The sequence below is a fragment of the Macrotis lagotis genome, chromosome 7 (assembly GCF_037893015.1).
Source record: "Macrotis lagotis isolate mMagLag1 chromosome 7, bilby.v1.9.chrom.fasta, whole genome shotgun sequence".
NCBI classification, from domain to species: domain Eukaryota; kingdom Metazoa; phylum Chordata; class Mammalia; order Peramelemorphia; family Peramelidae; genus Macrotis; species Macrotis lagotis.
The window spans coordinates 93,527,126-93,548,296 of record NC_133664.1 but is presented as its reverse complement, the minus strand read 5'-3'; the positions used below and the strand labels follow the sequence as shown (position 1 = coordinate 93,548,296).

General features: G+C 35.9%; 1 protein-coding gene across 6 annotated transcripts in view; it reads right to left on the bottom strand.

The window, feature by feature from the left end:
• Positions 1-21,171, bottom strand: part of PRKAG2 (protein kinase AMP-activated non-catalytic subunit gamma 2) — a 443,517-nt gene that overhangs the window by 226,208 nt on the left and 196,138 nt on the right. For all 6 annotated transcript variants that reach the window (XM_074193311.1, XM_074193312.1, XM_074193316.1 and 3 more), the window contains exon 3: positions 15,034-15,313. In XM_074193311.1, coding sequence (XP_074049412.1) covers positions 15,034-15,313 — 280 coding nt within the window. The remainder of the gene's footprint in view (positions 1-15,033; positions 15,314-21,171) is intronic.

Here is a 21,171-nt window from a genome sequence, read left to right as displayed (position 1 = left end):
GAAAAGACTGGAGTAACATCAAGGGTGCCATGATGATTAAAAAGGAGAATCTTCTTTTTAGTAACTTTTTCCTCTCTGGATTTCCATGATAGTGCTCTCTTAGTTTCCTCTTACCTGTCTGATTGCTCCTTCTCAGTTTCATTTGTTGGCTCACCATCCATATTCTTTCCCCCTTTTTGTGGATGTATTCCAAAGCAGTTTCCTAGACCCTCCTCTTTCTTTCCTCTCTCTACATTCCTTCCTCAAGATCTAATCAGCTTCTTTCATTTCTAAGAAAAATGAGTCTTCAGGGGCGGCTAGGTAGCGCAGTGGATAAAGCACCGGCCCTGGAGTCAGGAGTACCTGGGTTCAAATCCCTTCTCAGACACTTAATAATCACCTAGCTGTGTGGCCTTGGGCAAGCCACTTAACCCCATTTGCCTTGCAAAAACAAAACAAAACAAAACAGAAAAATGAGTCTTCTGACTATGCTTCAAATATCTCACATCTCTATGTTCTGCATAGACTGTCCATTATGACTGGAATGGGATTATACACTTCCTTCATCTATTTCTTAGACTATCTGGTTTCCCCTAAAACTCAGTTTAAGCACATACCATTCAATGAAGCTTTTCTGATTCTCCCTCTAGCTGTCACTCTTCTTGCTACACCATCTCCTTCCCTACTCTGTGAAATTACCTTGATAATGTAAGCAATCTCCTTGAGGTTAGGGACTTTCATTTTTGTCTTTGTAGATATATACATATGCCTGCTAAAATTTTTAGGTTTGGAATAAAGACAGAAAAAGAGAGAGAAGGGAGAAATGGGAGAGACATACAAATATACAAAAAGGGCTACAGGAAAGAGGGTGAGAGAGAAATATATTTATCTCCCAGAAACCCTACCCTAAATAATGGACAAAGAAAGAATAAAGAATACTTGGGTAAGACACAGTCCTTGAAGAATGTAAAGAACAAATTATATTAACAATAACTATATAAACAGGAGTGACAATGAAACTACATAAAAATTTCAGAATGTAATCTTTAGAAGAAATTTTAACAAACTACAGAGAGAATTGATAAACTGAGGATACAGTAAAAAAAAACCAATTCTAGATTATTCAACAAATTAGCCAACCCAAAGCAATACAAAAAAAGTAAACTTTAAAAAAAATAGATAATATAAAAATATTAATATTATAAAATATTTTAATATTATAAACAAAACCTTATTTTTTTAAAAAATTAATTCAATAAAAATTCATCTATCTAGTTCATTAGATATTTTTATTTTTTTTTAGGATTTTGCAAGGCAAATGGGGTTAAGTGGCTTGCCCAAGGCCACACAGATAGGTAATTATTCATCAGATATTTTTAAAGAAAAGAATATCAAATTTCTAAAATAAGGAAAAAGTATTCACAATGAGCAGAAAGAAAATAGTTTGACATATAGTTTATATGTCTGTAAAACTAAGAATTTAAAAGAAAGGATTACTTATAAAAATATAAAATCCTCAAATTAAGAAGAAATAGAGATTTTAATCTAATGTGGTGAAGAGAAATTCAACAAGTCATAAGTATTATACCAAAGGGAGGGGGAAACCCTAGTTTTGATGAATTTATAAATGAATTATATCAAATATTTTATAAGCAAATAACACCTATGCTAAAAATGATCTCAATAATAGAGAATGAAATGTACAATTCTATAATTAAGAAGAAAGAATAAATAAAACATTTGTTTAAAAAAAAAGGTCTTCTACCAAATGTCTTTTATGAGACAAAGATGGTCCTGATATCCAAACCAAGGAGAGATAAGCTAAAGAAATAGCACTACAGAATAATCTCATAAATGAATATGAATTCAAAAATTTAAAATAAAAGGGTAAAAACCTGCCACAATTTATACAAACAAAAATTTTCTAAAACCAAATTGTGCATTTATGCATCAGGAATACAAGGATATTTCAACATTATGGAAGCAAATGACCTAGTTAATCATATAAACAACTCCAACCCCCAACTTATACAATAAATGAAGAAAAATCCTTTGTTAAGAAGCATAGGTATAAGCAAGGCCATTACATAAACACATTAGCTACCATTATTTGTAGTATGTAAATAGTATAAGTTATTCTATTAAATACAGGGGTAAAGCAAGAAACTTACCTTTCACTATTGTTATTTGAAATAGTTTTAAAATTAGCTTAGAAGAGACAAAATAGATAAATTAAAGCCATAAAAGCATCAACAAAAACAAAAAAAATCTACGTGTTAGAAAAAAAATCAGAGAATCAATGAAGAAATAAACTAATGAAAACAATAACTCCAGGAAAATATCAGGCTACAAAATAAATCCACAAATCATCACTATTTCTATATGGTAAAAACAATGATTAGAAGGAAACGATAGAAAGAGAAATCCCATTCAAAATTACAAAATGAGTAAAATATATGAGAATCTATCTATTAAAATATAAACAAGATTTTATAAATACAATTACAAAATATCTTTAATTAAAAATTGTAAAAATATTCATAGCTCGTGATTGGAATATATTAATATGAAAAAGAAGATCATACTGCATAAATTAATTTATAGATTTAGTGTTACTTAAGGCTTCATTTTGTAGTATACAGTAATACTATATAAATTATTTTATAGATTTAGTGTCACCTAGGGCTTACATTTTGTAGCATATAATCATACTATACGAATTCATTTATAGATTTGGTATATATATATATATATATATATATATTTACATTTTGGAACTAGGCAAAATAAAATTAATTTAGAGTAATAAAAGATAGTTAATTTAAAAGGAAATAGTGGGAGAAAAAGAATTAAGAGGCACAGTATTTCTAGACTTCAAACTATATCGCAAACTAGTAATCATAAAAACTACTTGGTATTGAGAAAAATAGAAAAATAAATCAGTGGAACCAATTAAATAAGAAATTCCTAGAACCAAATGAATATAGTTACCAAGATTCAAAAAAATTGGGAGGATAAACTAGTGGGGAAATACTCCCTGCTTTTTAAGAATGTCTATGAAAACTAGAAAATAGTTTGAAAGAAATTAGATTTAGAAAAACACATCATAACATATGCCACAATAATTTTAAAATGGATAAAAGAACATAGCATTTTTGAAAGGAGAGAACAAAGGGAGCATCCTTCATAAATATGACCAGGAAAATTTAAAAAATAAAATAAGGGACAATTGATCATAAAAGACAAAAATAGACAATTCCTAATACATTAAATTAAAGAACTTTATTACAAACAAAATTGGTATAATTGAATAAGAGGATATTATATCTGATAAAAGTTGCAGACTCAAAATATGTAGGAAATTGACACATATATTATACCAAAAGCCATTTCCCAATAGATGAGTAGTCAAAAATATTAAAATTTTTTCAAAAGAAATAAAATGTACCAACAATCATATTTTAAAATGTCTCATAAAAGAGGAGTGCAAATTAAAATTCTAAGCCAGCAAATTTTACCTGATAACCAGGAAATTTGCAAACAAAATAAAAGCGGGAAAATCAATGTTAGAAGAGCTGCAAGAAGACAGGTTTACTAATACACTGTGGACTGATAAACTAGTCCAACCATTCTGATAAGTGGTTTGGAAATAGGCAAGAAAAGTCATTTCACAATATTCCAAGGAGAGATTAATAATGACAGAGAAAAAGGACACATAAATACAAAAATATCCATAGCAGTACTTTTTCTTGGTTCCCAAAACATGAAAGAAAAAAGTATGGACTATACTATATATATATTGGGGAATGGCTGAACAAATTGTAATATATGAATATAACAAATTATTATTATTATGCCAAAAGAAAGAAACACGAGGAAGGCTTGTATAAATGGATATAGAGCAAAGAAAGCAGAGCAATGTACATAGGGCTATAATATCAAAAATAACACTAAAAGGCAATCTATCTCAGATTAACTGTAACATTCAATTTAAATCTTAGAGAACTGATGAAAAACATATTTTCTTTCCCTCAATAAAGAAATTGAGACTTGTAGATATGGAATGTGCTCTATGCTGTTAGCTGTGGTCAGTGTGTCTGTTGGTTGTTTTATAAATAAAAGTGACAGTGGTTGAGGAGAGGGTGTGTGGGATATAATATCTAGAAATGACTGTGATTTTTTAAAACAAAAATCAATAAATTACTGTTTTTTTCCTTTTTAGTTGGGTATGTTCTTGAATAAATCTTTTTTTTTTGTAAATTTAATTAAACTTAAATTTAAATTACACTGGGAGATATGCTGGTATATCCCCTCCATTGATTTCCCATCTGGTATACTCCCTTCATTGATTCTCACTACTTACACTAGTCATTGGCCATTACCCAGTTCAATTCTAACTATTTCCTAAAGCCTTTCATGACTACTCCAGTCTATGCGGACTCCCTCTTCTCTTGTTTAGACCTGACACTACCTGTTTGGGAAGGAATTGGCTTTGGAAGGAAAGGGAATCCTCTGGATGCAACGCATCCAATGACTGAGTGTACTAGCTCATCAAATAAAATAGGTCATGTAAGCCTTAAATCCTATACTCATGTAATTTTATTCTCATTCTTCTTGGTAACTGACATTACAGAAGCTTCCAACTAGCTGGTTATGTCATGCTGATCACCTGCAAGATTTTAGTTGGTCCTTCTCCGAGTTGAGGACCACCTTTGACTCCCAGAGTAAAGGGATGTAGGGGTAACACTTACCTCACCCACTCTTGTCATTGATCTTAAGTTTGGGGAAAATCAAAAGTATCTCTTCACCTGAACAAACATAGGTCATCAAAGTCCTATCTTAGCCCTGCCTTTGGCTGAAGTGGACATATGCGTAGCCATCACTGATAGGGTTGACAATGCTCTGCTCCTCTCTAAGGTAGGAATTTTCCACAGAGCTTGATGTAGATTCCTTTGACTTGCAGCCCAGAAAAGCAGCCAAAATACATTTTCTAACTCTCCTTCTCTGCCAACAGGGATCCAAACTGAGTTCAGCATAATTCTGACAAGAGAGCCCGTAGGCACAGAAAAGGCTCCGAGCTGTCTTGCCAAGCCAATGGTTGGTCTGGGGCCACAAGTGGGAGTGCCCCACTGGCTCTTTTGTTTGGCTGGGGGTGGATGACCAACAGGACCTAGAGGCTCCCAGGGATGTCCAACATCCCCAGATGATCAAACAGGAAGGCCTGCCACTGGCGTGAATAGGTCTTGGAGAAGGAGTTGGAGCCAACAGTAACACGGGAGGCAGCTGCCAAGAGACACACTGAGCACATACTGCCAGGAGCACCATTAGTTGGCATGGAAAGATCAAGAAAAGCTGGACATGCCCTCTGAACTGGGCTTTCTCCCAACATCCTGGGGTAGTCAGAGGTAGGTTCCCAGGTTCTCTTGCTCCATGGCTTGAGTCACATTGGTTTCCCTTCCAAACCAGGACTTAGATGAATTGTATGAAGATAAGGTGAGTCAGGGCAGCTGTGCAGCACAGATGCTCATTAATACCCATCTGGGCAGATACCCCTGCCCTGTCTCACGCAATCATTTCTGTCTTGAGGGCAGCTTGGCAGACCTCAGGAAGCTCTATCCACGCAGAGGGATCAAAGTTGAGATGTGCAGATTCCTAGACTCCTAGGATTGAGTACTACAAGTAACCAACTCATTTTCTTTTTGCATGCATTTTTTTAAATTTCTGCTAGACCACCGACTAAGTCTGATGCTGTTCCCCTCTAAAAGCAAAGATGAGAAAAATAAAAAGTTCAATAATTCTCTTTAAAGTCTTATGAGAGTAAATGAGAAAGTGAAGATGGATAACATAGATCTTGGGTTGGGTGTGCTAGTCCATTCTACAAGAGCATTGCCATTGGTCCTTCCACCCATCTAGACATGCCTAAGATGAGTGACATAAGTAATACATGGTAGCCTATATGAAATACCCACTAAGCTCTAATGCAGAAGAGAGATCGCTCATATGCAGTTGAGATGGAAGCAGACCTTGGGGTGTTCCTCTCTGACTCAATTGTTAAAATGGAGGCTTGGCTCTGGATGGCTCTAGGTTGAAGCCTGGTGGATAGAATCTAAGAGGGAGAGAGTATGCTTTAGTTGCTTTTATTATGCTGGCGTTGATGTAATGTGTCCCTGGGAAGTGGAGCAGGGAAGGTGATTTGGCTCTTAGAGGACAAGATTGAGGACACGTGGAAATATAAGTGATGCTCTAGACTAAAGGGGCATAACACCATGATGAAAGTATAAGGATACCTCAGTAGGTGCTAAATAAATAGTGAGCTCAAAAGTGAGTAGACCAAGAAACAATAGGAGAAATGCTATGAGAAAAGTCTGTGGTAGATTTTAATAAACATTATCATTCAATGTTTCCTGCTTCTCAACAATCTACCCATGGCAAGTAATCAATCCCTTAGGTTGAATTCTCTCCTTGACCAAAGTGTGCCTTCGATGGTCCATGAGTTCTAAAGGAAAGCCTTGGTTTGCTTTGCCCCCATTAGAGAGGCCTCACTAGTCTCCAATTGATACTTCCTCTTTCTAGTTAAGTGCATTCACTCAAAGGTTTGGAGGGTCAACCACATTTGAGGAACAATTCTATTAGAATTGGGTCACTTAAGAATTAATTCTCGCCTTGGGTTAAAACATTGAAGTTTGAGGGCAAAAAGTTAACCTAATCTCTAAGATTTCTTGCCACTTTAAGGTCTAAGATTCTATGATTTCACCTATAATCCTAGCTGTGGTCCTTCAAAGAAACACAGAAATAGTGATCTAACCCTGTTCACTCAGTTTTCTTTGTACAGTTAGTTCTGCTCCTAGTTGGAGCAGGTTAAAAGAGCCCCACCAAAAAATCAGACATTAATTTAGAGCAGAACTTCTCATCGTGTTCATGTCAATCTAGTGAAGCATATGAAAACCCTAACAGATGTAGGTTAGAAAAAGAAACTAATTCTACTGAAATAGAGTTAGAAAAATATTTTTTAAAAACGAGTTCATGAACCCCAGATTTAGAACTGTTTTAGACTAGTAATAATGAATGTTTTCTAACCAAAAATGATGCTGCCCAGCTTGATCAACCACCTGACTCATCAGGCCACATCCACCCTCAAAAGGTGAAATTGCAACTACTAGACACACACACACACACACACACACACATAATATTTAGAATATTTAACAACAACCTCAAACATCTGTTAGGTACCTGTTAAAATAACAACACCCTCACTGGCGGCATCATTATCATCAAGCCCTTGACATTTCCACAGGGTTTTAGGGTTTACAAAAGTGAAATATTCTCCCACACAACACCCTGGGAACAGACAGTATGAGCAACAGATCTAATGCTAAAAATCCTGGCTCTGTTGCTTAAGCTTTGTGTGATTCCAGGTATATTAAACTTTACTTTTTAAAATTTCAGTCCCTTCATTTACATATAAAATGAGGAGCCTGAGCCAGATAAAGCCTGAGGACTCTAACAGCATCGACCAGGTGGGTTATGGGGGTCTAACAAGGTATTTGTGAAGAGGCATGTAGAAGGCAATATATATATAAATATATATATATATATAAATACTTATTCCCTTCTTTGCTCTTCCCTTTTGACTATATATACTCTACAGTCCTAGAAATATTATTCCCATTTCACATAGGAGGAAACTGAGGTTCAGAGAGATTAAATGATTTGTCCTGGGTCACACACAGCAAATAAATGTAAGAGCTTGGATTCAAATTCTAAGTCTTCTAATTACAGCTGTATTTTCTCTAGACTAAGAGATCATCCGTGTGTGTGTGTGTGTGTGTGTGAGAGAGAGAGAGAGAGAGAGAGAGAGAGAGAGAGATGGAACCCTTGACAGTGTGGTAATACCTAGGAACCTCATCTCAGAATGACATTGCCAAATGAATAAAATAAAATATATGACTATAAAGAAAACCAAATAAAGTGAAATATATTGTCAAATATATCAATATGCATATATATGTATTCATGCATATTTGTGTATATATGTGTATGTACACATACACACACACACACAGTTCACAGACCCCCAAGTTCGACTACTCTAAGCTGCCTCTTTGTATCAATATACCAGGGATTAGGGAAGATGAAAAAATGAAGTAAAAAATGATTCCTGCTCTAGTGCAATTCACAACCTGGAAGAAGACTACAACATCTATGTAAAAAACTATCATATAAAATAACACATAAGTGCCTAACACAGAGACCTAAAACAAAGGACAACTCGGAGCCTGAGGGGGAAGAATTAACATGGATAAGTAGGATCAAGGAAAGAGAGGGCATTTGAGCAAGGTCTTCAAGGATGGCAGGGTTTCTCTGGGCAGCTAGGTGGCGCAGGAAGACTTATTTTCCTGAGTTCTCATCCTAAAGCAGAGACAAGAAATAAACAGGTGTGTTCCGAGGAGATAGCTACAGGTTAGGTCTGCAAAATGAGATTTCTGAGTCTGAAGAGAGAAGACACAGATGAGGTAGGAGACAATGTCAGCAGAAACTGACAATGAAGAACAAGAGAGAGAGAGAAAGAAAAATCCAAGAGAACACTGAGGCTTCAAATATAGCAGGGTTTGATGACAGTTCCCAAGGGAGGAATCCAGAAACATTCTAAGCAATCACAGCCTCACTTAGGAAAAAAGTACCTTTTCCCCAGGAATATTGAAGGGAACCAAACACACACACACACACACACACATCTAATTATCTATCTATCTATCTATCTATCTATCTATCTATCTATCTATCTATCACAAATTCCCATTCTCTGATGATCAGCACAAATTCATACTTGCTAAATGTTAACTAGGCTTAACTTACCTGGCAGTTCTCATATTCATCTCTTATTGATCACATTCCCCATAGCAAGCTTGTTCCAACCCTCTCCTCAAGCCCCAACACAGTACCAAGCTAAAGTATCTGTGCAAGCTTAGGCATGGGTTAAAACAGCCCTCCTGTCCAAAGCAGGATTTGAGACTTCATTGCAAAATATACAACTCACTTAGTTTTCTTGTTTTTCTTTCTTGGTGAGGCAATTAAGGCTTCAGTAGCTTGTCTAAGGTCATACAGGCATTTGAACTCAAGTCTTCCTCGTTCCAGGGCCACTGCTCTACCCCAGAACCATCTAGCTGTCCCTAACCCAACTATTCTTTATTTTTATATTTTATTTTTCACCAGTTACATGCAAAACCAAGTTTCAATATTCACTTTTAAAACCTTGAGTTCTAAATTCTCTCCCTTCCTCCAACCACCACCCCCCTCATTGAGAAAGCAAGTTATTTGATATATAACCCTCCTATTCTAAAAAATGATGATAAGCCAGGGACAAAGGAATTTTCTGGAACTAAAGTCTATGTATTTTTAAAAAGTCATATTTAAAAAGGTCCCTCCCAGATCCACTCTGTATACTGCACCCTAGGCAACTTATCTGCTTTACTACTTCTGCTTCAACTCCAACCTCTCATTCCTAAAAGGTGAGCTCACCTTCTATGTTAGAAAGAATCTAAAAGTGTACACCCTCATTTTTACTCCTTTCTCTCTGAAAAATCACTTTTTCCTTCACCTTCTCTTTAGTCTACTTGAATAAAAATTATGTTTCGGCCTCCTCTTGCTTGTCCTTGATTCCATTCTCCTGCCTCCTCAGGACCTTGCTTCAGCTATCCCTTTTTTATCTCCTCTTTCCTCTCTGCTGATGCCTCCATTCTGAGTAAAGGAAGAACATTTGAATAAATTCTTAAGTATCTGAATAAGGGATTATGAGTTATTAAGTGTCTATGAGCTAAATGTTTTACAAATATGAACTCATATGACGTTCACAACAACCCTCTGAGGTGGGTTCTATGGGGATCTCCACTTTATAATTAAAGAAACTAGGCAGAAAAAGTTAAGTGACTTTACAAAGGTTCCATTCCTAGCAAGTGTCTAAAGGCTGCATCTGAACCCAGGTTTTGCTCCAAGTCTAGAATTCTATCCATATGTCCCTTGTCAGGTCTCTCTTATCCTCAAAACTGTTTTCCCCTGATCTTCCAGCTATAGCTTTTTTTTAACCTCCTTTCCTTCTTCAAGGGAAGTTGCTGCTTTCTACCTCCAATTGCTCTATACAAGTCATTCTGTAACTCCTTCCAATCCAGTTTCCATCCTTGCCTTTTGATTATCCATGCTGCTTCTCCTCTCCCTACTCTTCTCCTATATGGACCACCTCCTCCTGCCCTGTAAACACGAGGACTTTCCAAAGCTCTGTCATTGCCCCCTTCTCTTCTGTCCTCACTCACTAGATGACAAGAAACAGACAAACATAGCAAGATAGAGCTAGAGGGGAAAAAAGAAAAACAATTAACTATGATAATGGTTTTCTTGGAAGCTGCCAAGAACACGAATCCTAGTTCAAGGTTTACTCTTTAGTACCTTTACCCACTTCCAAAATTATCCCAAGGGCACAGTTTATTTGAGCAACTGTACTCTGTAGGACCCTATGCTATACTTCAGTAACTGAAGGGAAGAGGCAGTGGATAAGAAGAAAAATAAGATTGGCTGTGGCTTAAAACAACAGCAGCAGCGGCTTCTGCTAGTAGTCTTGTGCATTACAATCAGCCTATAAACACCATCCATCACCAAAGCAATCAGGTGAGGCTGTTCCTCTTTTCATGGAATTACAGAATTCTAAGAGTGGGAAAAGACCTCAACAGCCATGTGATCCAACTTCTACCCAACAAGACATCCTCTAACCTCATCTGAAAGACTTCGAAAGGGAGGAAACCCACCAGCTCTCAAAATAACCCATTCCAGTTTTGGACAGATCTCATCATTGGGAAGCTTCAAGCCTAAACCTGTCTTTTTCCAACTTTCATCTATTCCTCCTGGTTCTTTCCTCTGGTGGCTAAATAAGAGAAGTCCAATCCCTCAGATCTTTCAACTGGCTTAACAAAAACTATCTTGCTCCACCTAAGTCTTCCATTTTCTAGATTAAAAGCCCTAGTTTTTGTCACACAAACATTCCATTTCCATTTCTACACACATAGACTTCTTAGGTGGTCTTGATGTCTTTTTTTGATTTCATATCTCCTCTAAGTTCAGTTAGTCAATCAATAAGCATTGTAGATTATAGTGTGCAAAGAGTTAAATCCCCACTTTAGGAAAATCACTTTGGTAACTGAATGGAGGAGGAACCAGAGTAAGAGGAGACACCTGAAGCAGGTAAGCACTTGAAATTCATTATAACCTATTTTTGCTGGCATAAATATGGGAGGGGGAGGAATATAGTACTAGGTTTCAAGTTGCAATAGTAAGAGATAATCTCTTCTACCAACACAAACAGCCAGATGGAGTCACTGGAGAACAGATCAATTCTTGGGAAGAAATACTAGGCCTCCCTCCCAGACAATCTATAAAAAGAAGATAACGAGTTTGGTGGACTATGCTAGAGTCTCAGGCCAAGGACATAAGTTAATGATCGATGAAGTGTGTTAAGTGTGTTTGACAGATGAGATCCTTGTTTCTATTATTAATATGTTTGACTTGGTTGAAGTGCCTGTGATCTTGGGAAATATAGTCTATTTTCCTTTCCCTAAATAAATACTTGAACTCCTAATCACCAGAAAATGATTATACAAAGCCAATGGGGAGGGAGAACACACATCTTAACTCCCTTTGCAACACTGACTTCATCAAGAATACAGAAAATTTTTAATAGCTCTGTGTTATGAATGCAAAGTCCAATGAAGAGTTATTCAGTAAGGGCTCAGAGGTTACAAGGATTTTATTTATAGCATAAAAATTGAAAAGATATTTGGAGATTAAAGTTGCATGTGACTCTACATTACAAAGACATTGTGACATGGGCTCTCTTGTGGGTTCCCTATGATACTGTGACCTAATAGAAAGAGTGCAGGATTTAGGGAACTTAGCCAAGAGAGCCAGGTTCTTGTCCCATTGGTTATCCATGTGATCTTAAATAAATTACTTCCTCTTTTAATCCCAGTTTCCTCACCTATGAAATTGAAAGGGGTTGGCTTAAATAGGAGGTATTAGACATGAAGCCCATGGCCCATACCAAATTCAAATGTAATTAGGCAATATTTTATGTAATGTGCAATATTATATAAATAATATGTAATAAAACATAGACACTGTCAGCTGAGATTTTCTAAGTCAATATATACCTAATATATACCTTATGTATGGCTTAGTGGCCCTATTTCAATTTGAATTTGATGCCACTGGCTTAGATGATATCTAATGTTGCTTTGGAACCAGTGTTCCATTAGTCTTTGAGTGTTTAGTAAATGGCACATTTACCATACCATGCAATTCCTGTTAATTTCCCTAAGGGCATCTGAACCCAGCTGTGTGTCTCCTTTGTTCCATATATAAATCTGAAACCATGAGAGAAAATGTTTCAGTTGGAAAAATAAGACAGTAAAACAGCTAATTCAGTCTCAGGAGTACTAGTTACTTGATCAAAGGGAGATAACTGGTTCAACCTCTTGTTTACCTGCTAGGCCCCACCTTAAGAGTCAGATTCATATGCCTGGACCTTTTTTGCACAACTCAATCCCACCAATGCCTATTCTGATGTGAAATCAGTCTTTTTCTCCATTTAATAGTATCTTATTTTTTCCAATTACATGTAAAGATAGTTTTCAACATTAATTTTTATAAGATTTTAAGTTCTAAATTCTTCTACAATCCTCCCTTCTTTCCCCACTTCCCAAGACAGCAAGCATTCTGATATAGGCTATATATGTACAATCATATTAAGCATATTTCCACATTCATGTTGTTAAAAAAAAGAACCAGAACAAAAGAAGAAAACCTCGAGAAATAAAAGACAACAGAAAGAGTGAAAATAGTATGCTTCAATCTGCATTCAGACTCCATAGATTTTTCTTTGGAAATGGACAGCATTTTCCATCATGAGTCTTTTGGAACATTGCATTGCTGAGAAGAAGACTTAAGTCCATCATAGTTGATCATCACACAATGTTACTGTGTACAATATTCTGGTCCTGCTCACTTCACTCAGCATCAGTTCATGTAAGTCTTTCCAGGAAACCAGTCTTTATGAAAATGTAATGCTGTCATTATTGGCCAATTTCAAGACATCCTTTTTAAAAGCACCAAAGAATATATACCTATGTTTTAAACTTAAGTAAAATTAAAGAAATTTTGTTTTTGCTGATTACTTAATAACTATTATTATAACTTGTGCCATCTATTCTGTCACAAAACCAGGATGACAAATTACATTAAACAGCAGGTTATGACCCTGAGAGATTTTTTTGTTTCTATATTTTTTTTGTCTAGGCCTGATATAAACTGTTCTGTTACTAATTTTCTAGCTCTGTAAAATAATTTTTTGATCATTTGACTGATATGGCACTGAAGAAATTTAATTTAGGTAGAACTGTCGTTTTTATTATATCAGCTCAGACTACCCACGAGCAATTGACATTTTTTCAGTTATTTAGATCTCATTTTATTTGTGTGAAAGTGTTTTGTAATTGTTTTCATACAGTTTCTGTGTTTGTCTTGGCAGGTAGACTCCCAAGTATTTTATGTTGTCTACGTTACTTTAAATGGGATTTATTTTCCTCTCTCTTGTAGTTTGATGATTTTATGTGGATTTATTTTATATTCTGCAACTTTGCTGAAGTTAATTGTTTCAAATAATTTTTAGTTGATTTTCTAGGATTCTCTAAGTATACCACAATATCATCTGTAAGAGTTTTGTTTCCTCGTTATCCTAATTCTTTCAATTTCTTTTAATTCTCTTATTCCTAAAGCTAACATTTCTAACACAATATTGAATAACTGTAGTGATAACAGGCTTTCTTGTTTCACCCCTGATTTTTATTGGGAATGCTTCCAGACATGAGCTATTCTGATGCACAGTACGTCACCTGGGAAGGCCACTTCTCTCAACTATATATTTCTGTACCTTTAGTACCTCTATAATACAACTTCTACAGAATGTGAGTTCATAGTAAGCCTTAAGAGGAATGATTTGCCTGTGCCCTCTTATTACAGGGTTTCTGGATGGCTTCCATTTCCTAATGCAAGCTATCTCCCCAATTCAGTTGCCCCAAGGGTTTACAATGCTGCCATTAGATAGTCTTATTTATTATTTTTGAATAGGTACACTTTCCCATTGAGGTCCTTTTTAAAAAGGCAAATACTCCTGGATGGGCTAGTAAATGAATTATTTAATCAGATCCTGTCCTTCATGGGAATAATGATAAAGGACTGGCTGCCAAGATAGAATAAGGAGGGACTGAAATAAAGTTTAGAGTGAGTAGCAGGAATGGGAAAAACAAAGACCATTTTGCATCAGACTAATCCTGTTATCAACATTTTTCAACCTTGAATATATAAAGGAAATTGTATTTAAAACATTTTTAGTTTATGAATATTAGATTAAACCAAAATATTTATCACTCTTTACATAATGAATATATTTCCAATGCAACCCTTTTCCTTCCTCATCTTCCCCCATCTCTTCTGCTGTTGCCTAGGACATTCAGTGAAGAGCATGTCAACCTAGTTTTAGGGTCTTACTTTCAGTGATTCTGGTAAACACCAAATAAAAAAACACTAAGTCAAAAGGGAAGAAAAAGATGAGGAAGAAAGATGTAGGTATTATAAGTTGATTCTTATTTGGCATCTGGACTTAGATAGGTAGAGGCTTTATCTGGGGGAAAATTAAAAAAACAGTCTATTCATACATCTATAAGATCGATGGAAAATTCAGAAAGTCAAACACACAGAAGTATCATAGGGAAATATGTGTAGCTTATTGGTATGAGGCAAGAAACATTAGCTGAAGAATATTTCTATTTCCATGAGATTTTGTTGTTGTTCTCAACATACCCTGAGTCACTGTTCATCACTATGTCATCTGCAAAGAATGGTCACCTGATGCATTCATATCAGCATGGGTTTTTCTTTGGCAAAACAGAGCCATTGATGGTTTCACCCACAGCCCTGAACCCACCTGAAACCATATGATCAATATCTTACTTTTTCTCGAACGGGAAAAAAACTTGATTCCCCCAGGTGAGGTAGATGGATTGGAGTTCGGGGAAGACTCTTTGGAGGAGGATCGGAAGATGCCGCTGAAGCTCATGCGACGTGGAGATCTGGGAGGGGACTCCTGGTAGGGGAAAGGGAACACCGTTTTGGGAGAGCCTGGGCTATTTCTGGCCCTCACAGGAGCTGACACGGGGCTGGAGGGTCTATGCTGAGGGCCTCGGGAGAAGAACCCTTTGGAAGGACTCCCAGAACTGAAGGGACTGTCCACCTGTGAGGGAGAAGGGAGAAACAAAGAAGCACATTAGGTCATACTGTCATCAACAATTATCTTAAGATATTTTAGAATATACTTGTAATTTTAGTGCTTTAATCCTGTTGTATAAACCCAGAGACTGAGGCCACACCTTCAACTCTTGTGAGCAAATTTATTCCAATGGTCACAGATTATACCCCAGTTTCATTTCCTAATCCTCCAGCCCCCTGACCCTTGCTTTGCTTTCTTCAATTCAATTCAATAAGCATTTCTCAAATACTTAGTATATGAAAGTCACTAGGGATATAAAGACAAAAATTAAACAGCTTTTACCTTTAAGGAGCACATATTCTATTAGAGCATAAATAGTATCTACACAGCTCAATACAATACACACACACACACACACACAGACACAGTAAACAAAAATGGAAGAGACAAAGATCTGAGAAATCTGAAAGGACTTAGGTCAGGGATTAAATTCTGGGTCTTATGAAAAAGTTTGAGAAATATAATTTCTGGGGAATTAATCATTTTATTAATTCTGGCTAACAGATAATTAATAAAAGGATGGTCATCTGGCTGTCTCTCACAAACCAAAAACCAGTCTTCTAGAGGCCTCTTGATGCTTATATGCCCTTGGAAGAGTTCAACAGTGACAATCAACTCTGATTAGTAAATAATATGAGAGTGAATATTAGAATGCAAGACAGACCATTTTAATGAGATTCTGGGGACATGTCTTTGATTATATCTCTCTTACTCCCAGATCACCCCCAGTCTTGGGCAATCTAGACAAAGAAATTAGCCCCAATCTAAGCCTGGGTAAAACACAATGGGCCAGAATTCACTTATATTAGATTCTGTTTGTAAGGTTTTCTTTTTGAGTAGGGCAACAATTCCTTTTAGATAAGACAGTTTTCATAGGAAAAATTTAGGGGACAAGGTCAATAATGTTCTTCAAAGACTAGATTTAGTAATCTATAGGGCTATATTTCCGAATGAGGAAATAGAAAGAAAAATCTTTATCTTAATTAACAACTAGTTATTTAAATAGAGGGAAAAATAATAATTTCTCTCATTCTGAAGGGATACATGTTGAGATCTAAAAAACAGAATTTTTATTTTCAAATTGGGGGTTCTCAAGTGTGTGTGTATGTGTGTGTGTGTGTGGCATGTGGGAGAGACACAGAGACAGAGAGAAAGAAAGAAGAGGGAGAAGGAGAAAGGGAGGAGAGGGAGAGGGGAGAGAGGGAGAGATCCCTTTGGCAAGTCTGATCAAGCTTATTTGACACTCAAAATATTTCTTCAAAAACTTATAATTGAAGGAATTGTTATATTTTTGGTGAAAATAAAGATGTAATTTTTTCTCATCCAATTTCATAAGTCTTTCTATGTGAAGCCTGTGGACCCTAGGTTAAGTTGCTTTATTAATTGACTGAACTAGAGGTTATACAAAAATTCAGTAAAGTGGATATACTTTATTAACTTTTTCAAACTACTTAAAATTCAACTCAATAAACACTTCTCAAGTATGTACTGGGTACAGACAATTGTGTATGTGATAATAGAATCCAAGTTTAGCTGAGACATAGAGACATGAACTGTCCTCATGGAACTTAAACTTATAATTAGTTATATGACATATTGCTCTGATTCTTGTTTATTTACAGAAATATAAATGGATTATTAATTTAAATAATTTACTCTTCTGGTATGTCCTCATGCAACCTTTTATTTAGAAGGAAATATAAAGACCAACTAGTTCAATAAATTTATTTTACAGATGAGGACACTGAAGACAAGAGAGACTTGCCTATATTTGCAAAGTTGTCATTCAGGCACTAGAAACCAGGCTTTCTGATCCACAATTCAGAACAGCACCTTGTAGTGGACAGAGCAATGGCAAGAAGATCTGGGTTCAAATTGTCCCCTCAATTATCCTGAGCAAGTCACTTAGACACTGTAGCCTCAATTTCCTCATCTGTAAAAAATGAGAAAGCTGGATTTGATGGTCTCTAAGGTCCCTTCCAACTCTAAATTTATCCATACTATGACACTATTAAGGGAATTCAGATGGTCAAAGTATTCCCCAAACCTGTGTCTGAACTGTGAAAATACATCAAAACATCTACCCATATGGTTATCTATTTGAGAATATAATCTCTCAGGTCAAGATCAAATGCCACCCTAACTCCCTAACCTCTTTTACTGTAGTTGATGTAACCAGTAGAGTTGAATATGCCTTTTACCACTATGTGGCACAGCTGAGCACATGGAAATTCTATAACCCCTAAAAATAGTATGATTTTACTGAACATCAAATCAATAGATAAAAAAATTAAAAAATCAATAGATGCTGGTCAATTTATCACTCTCTTTTGTGGATAGATAGCATTTCCTAAGAGTTTCACTGATGTTATATTTCTGAAAGCAGCTATCCTGAAAAGGGGGAAAGCCCTAAAGTTAAAAGTTATTGAGTCTCAGAATTTGAGAACTGGAAGTGACCTGAGCAACTACTTAATCCAACCCATACATGAATAAAATTCCCACTTACAACATATTTGCCAAGTAGTTGGTCATCTACTTTCTACCAACAAGATAATAAAACTTGTATTAGTTGACAAGTACATATTTAAAAGAGAAATTGTGAAGGATTCAGGAACGTATTGGAGATACTACATTATTCACAACTGATAATGATATTTTAGAAGCATTATACTATTCTGATGAGAAAATGGACAGAGGTGTTGAAACCTTGAGCAATCTACTGCTACCAGTATTGAAGAGGACACACCAACCAACCAAGTAATTGGTGGCAGGAGTTGCACAATTATGTTTATTAAAGTGAGGGGTGTGCTGTGCAGAGTATTCTTTTCATTTGTCTTTACCAAAATCATTCCACCTCATGGCCTGATTGATAGGAAACGGGACTATTGGAGATGGTCTGGCTCCTGAGGGAGTCTCTTGGCCTTGTTTTTTCTTTTTCCCAAACCATCAAATGCAGGGCAACACTGGATACTCAACAGCAATCTAAGATATGAGTTAGAATTCAAGAGACCACAGACAGCAGAAAGTGGTGGTGATGAAAGGCCATTTACTCAAGTTGGTCTACATATAAATGATTGGGCTCAAGAGCAAAAGTTGATCTTCAGTCCTTTTCTCCTTGAATTGAGAAGCCCTGAGCCTCTTGGGGTGATATGCATTACTTAAGACTGACAGGATTTGAAATGGTAGATGGTCAGTCTTAGTCAATTACATTAGATAAGATGTATGCCACCCCCAATAATTTAAATGACATTCTGGATCAAGTGCCTTTCATCTTTTAATTGTGGAGTAGGCTTTTTATAATCCATGACACTGTTGTTTGTTTTTGCAAGGCAATGGCGGGGGGGGGGGGGTTAAGTGACTTACCCAAGGTCACACAGCTAGGCATTATTAAGTGTCTGAAGCTGGATTTGAACTTAGGTCCTCCTGACTCCAGGGCTGGTGCTCTATCCACTGCGACACTTAACTGCCCCCCAGAGTAGGCTTTTTGCACCTAAATACAAGACTTATTTTTCCTTTTTGAATTTTATATTACATTCAGACAATGCTCTAGACTGACAAGAATCTCCTGAATCTTTATCATTTGGTATGCTAGTTTTCTTTACTGCCTTTTTGTGATCTGTATATTGGATAAGCCTTTTTAAGCAAATCATTGATGAAAATGTTAAATAGCACAATGTCACACACAGATCACTGAGATATGCCATTGGAGATCTCCTGCCATGATGACACTAAATCACTGAGAACTATTCTTTGACTCTGGCCATCCCATCAGCTTTGAATCCATAGGATATCTTATCAAAAGCTTTGCTAAAATTTATATATCTACAGCATTCCTCTTACCTACTAGTTTAGTAATATTGTTTAAAAAAATAAAACCCCAAAAGATCTATTCTTGATAAAGCCATGTTAGTTCTTTGTAATCAATTCTTTCTAATATATGCCACATCTCTTTAATGATACATTCTAGAGTTTCCCCTAGGAATTCAAGTCATACTCTCCAGCTTATGGATTGCTGATGCTGTTCTCTTACCTTTTTTTTGAAAGACATGCTAACATTTGACCTTCTACCATCTCATACCTCTTTAGTTTTCCACAATTCAAGTCAAAAGATTTATTAGCTGTGTGAACTTGGGCAAGCCACTTCTTCTCTCTATGTTATAGTTTCCTTGTCTCAAAAATGAAGGAGTTGTACAATGTTTGCAAGTTCTCTTCTAGCTTTAAACTATGAGTCCATGAATCCATTTGAAGAGTGCCATGATCTCGTTAGTCCTATTACAACACATTCATCAACTCATGAGAGAGATACATCTTATTTATCTCATATGGTACCAGAATGAGTTCTTTTACTTGTTAGTTTTCTATATGCTAATAGTTACCACTTAAAATTTCTGGCAAAACCTTCCAATTTTTTTCTTCTTTTATATGGAACATGTCTAAAATGTCCATACTTCTCTACCTTCTTAAATGAATTATATACTTTAACATTCCATGAGTAATTGATGTTAGAAATAAAGAGAGGCATATTTTGGGACAACATAAAGGAAAAAACTCAGGACTACTGAAAAGTGGAAATGATTACCTTGGGAGGCAGTGAGTACTTTTTACAAAAGTCCTTGAGTGCATGGCCATATGTCAGTAATATTCATGTTTCAGGGAGGGTTGGACTGGATGATTCCTAGAGATAATTCACAACTCTTATAGTCTATGCAGTTCTTTAGGGCCATCCTTAAAGGTGGTTTTTTTGGAGCTGGAAGATTGAAATTCTCTAGCCTTGAGGCCTTAAGAAGTTAAATAAGTAGCATGCCCAAGATCAATTACTACTAAACCATGCTGAAATAATGCCAATATGATCAAGCATTATTCAGACAGTTTGGTAGGATAGTTTGTTTCTATATCAAAGAGCCCCAGAGAGCCACGCCTTAAAAGAAAATGTTATGTTTTACTAGAGACAACATCAAACATCCAAATAAACTATCAAATTTGCTCAACAACTATTTATGTTTAAATTAACTTCTTTTTTGGCACTTTAAAAAATGTTGCTGGCACTTTTCAATGACTCCCCAACATGTCTTCTGTAAGAATCTTCCTTTGTAACAAAAAATGCCTCAACTACACATGTACTGTAAAGGCCACTAGGATCTTTTCCATTCTTATTAATGAGAATGTTAACTTTTCTCCTTCCCCATTACCAGACCAGCATGTAAAATATCTTAACACTTTTTCAGTTCTTTCCTCTATTTCCATTACTGTTCTTAGTCTACATATATCCATCCACTTTTCCTCTATATTTTTCAAGTCTTTGTTAGTTTTTCTGTTTTGCTGCTATCAGCATCTCTGTGTTTAACAGAATCTTATTCCTTTTAATGTAATATGGCCTCAGAATCTAGATGACAAGACCCTGTTTTGCCTTATTTTAGGTGCAATTATAGCAGGCTTAGTTAGTGGCAGCTAGGTGGGTGCAATGGATCTGGATGGATCTGGAGTCAGAAAGCTGAATTCAAATTTGACCTTATATGCTGATTTAACTACATGACCTTTGGCAACAATTTCCTCAACTGGAAAATAGGGATAATAAGAAAAGGAGTACTAATTTGATTTTAGGATTGCTGTTAAGGATAAAATATCTGTAAAGTACTTTACAAACCTGAAAGGGTTATAGATTATTAAAAAACTTAAAAGTACATTAAGTCTTTTTATGAATGCTAGCTGTTGCTGCTATTGATATGGTTATCATCATCATCATCATCATCATCATCATCATCATCATCATCATAGTAAGGGCCTAAATAGCTCCAGAAAAATGCTTGTCTATTTCCTAACTG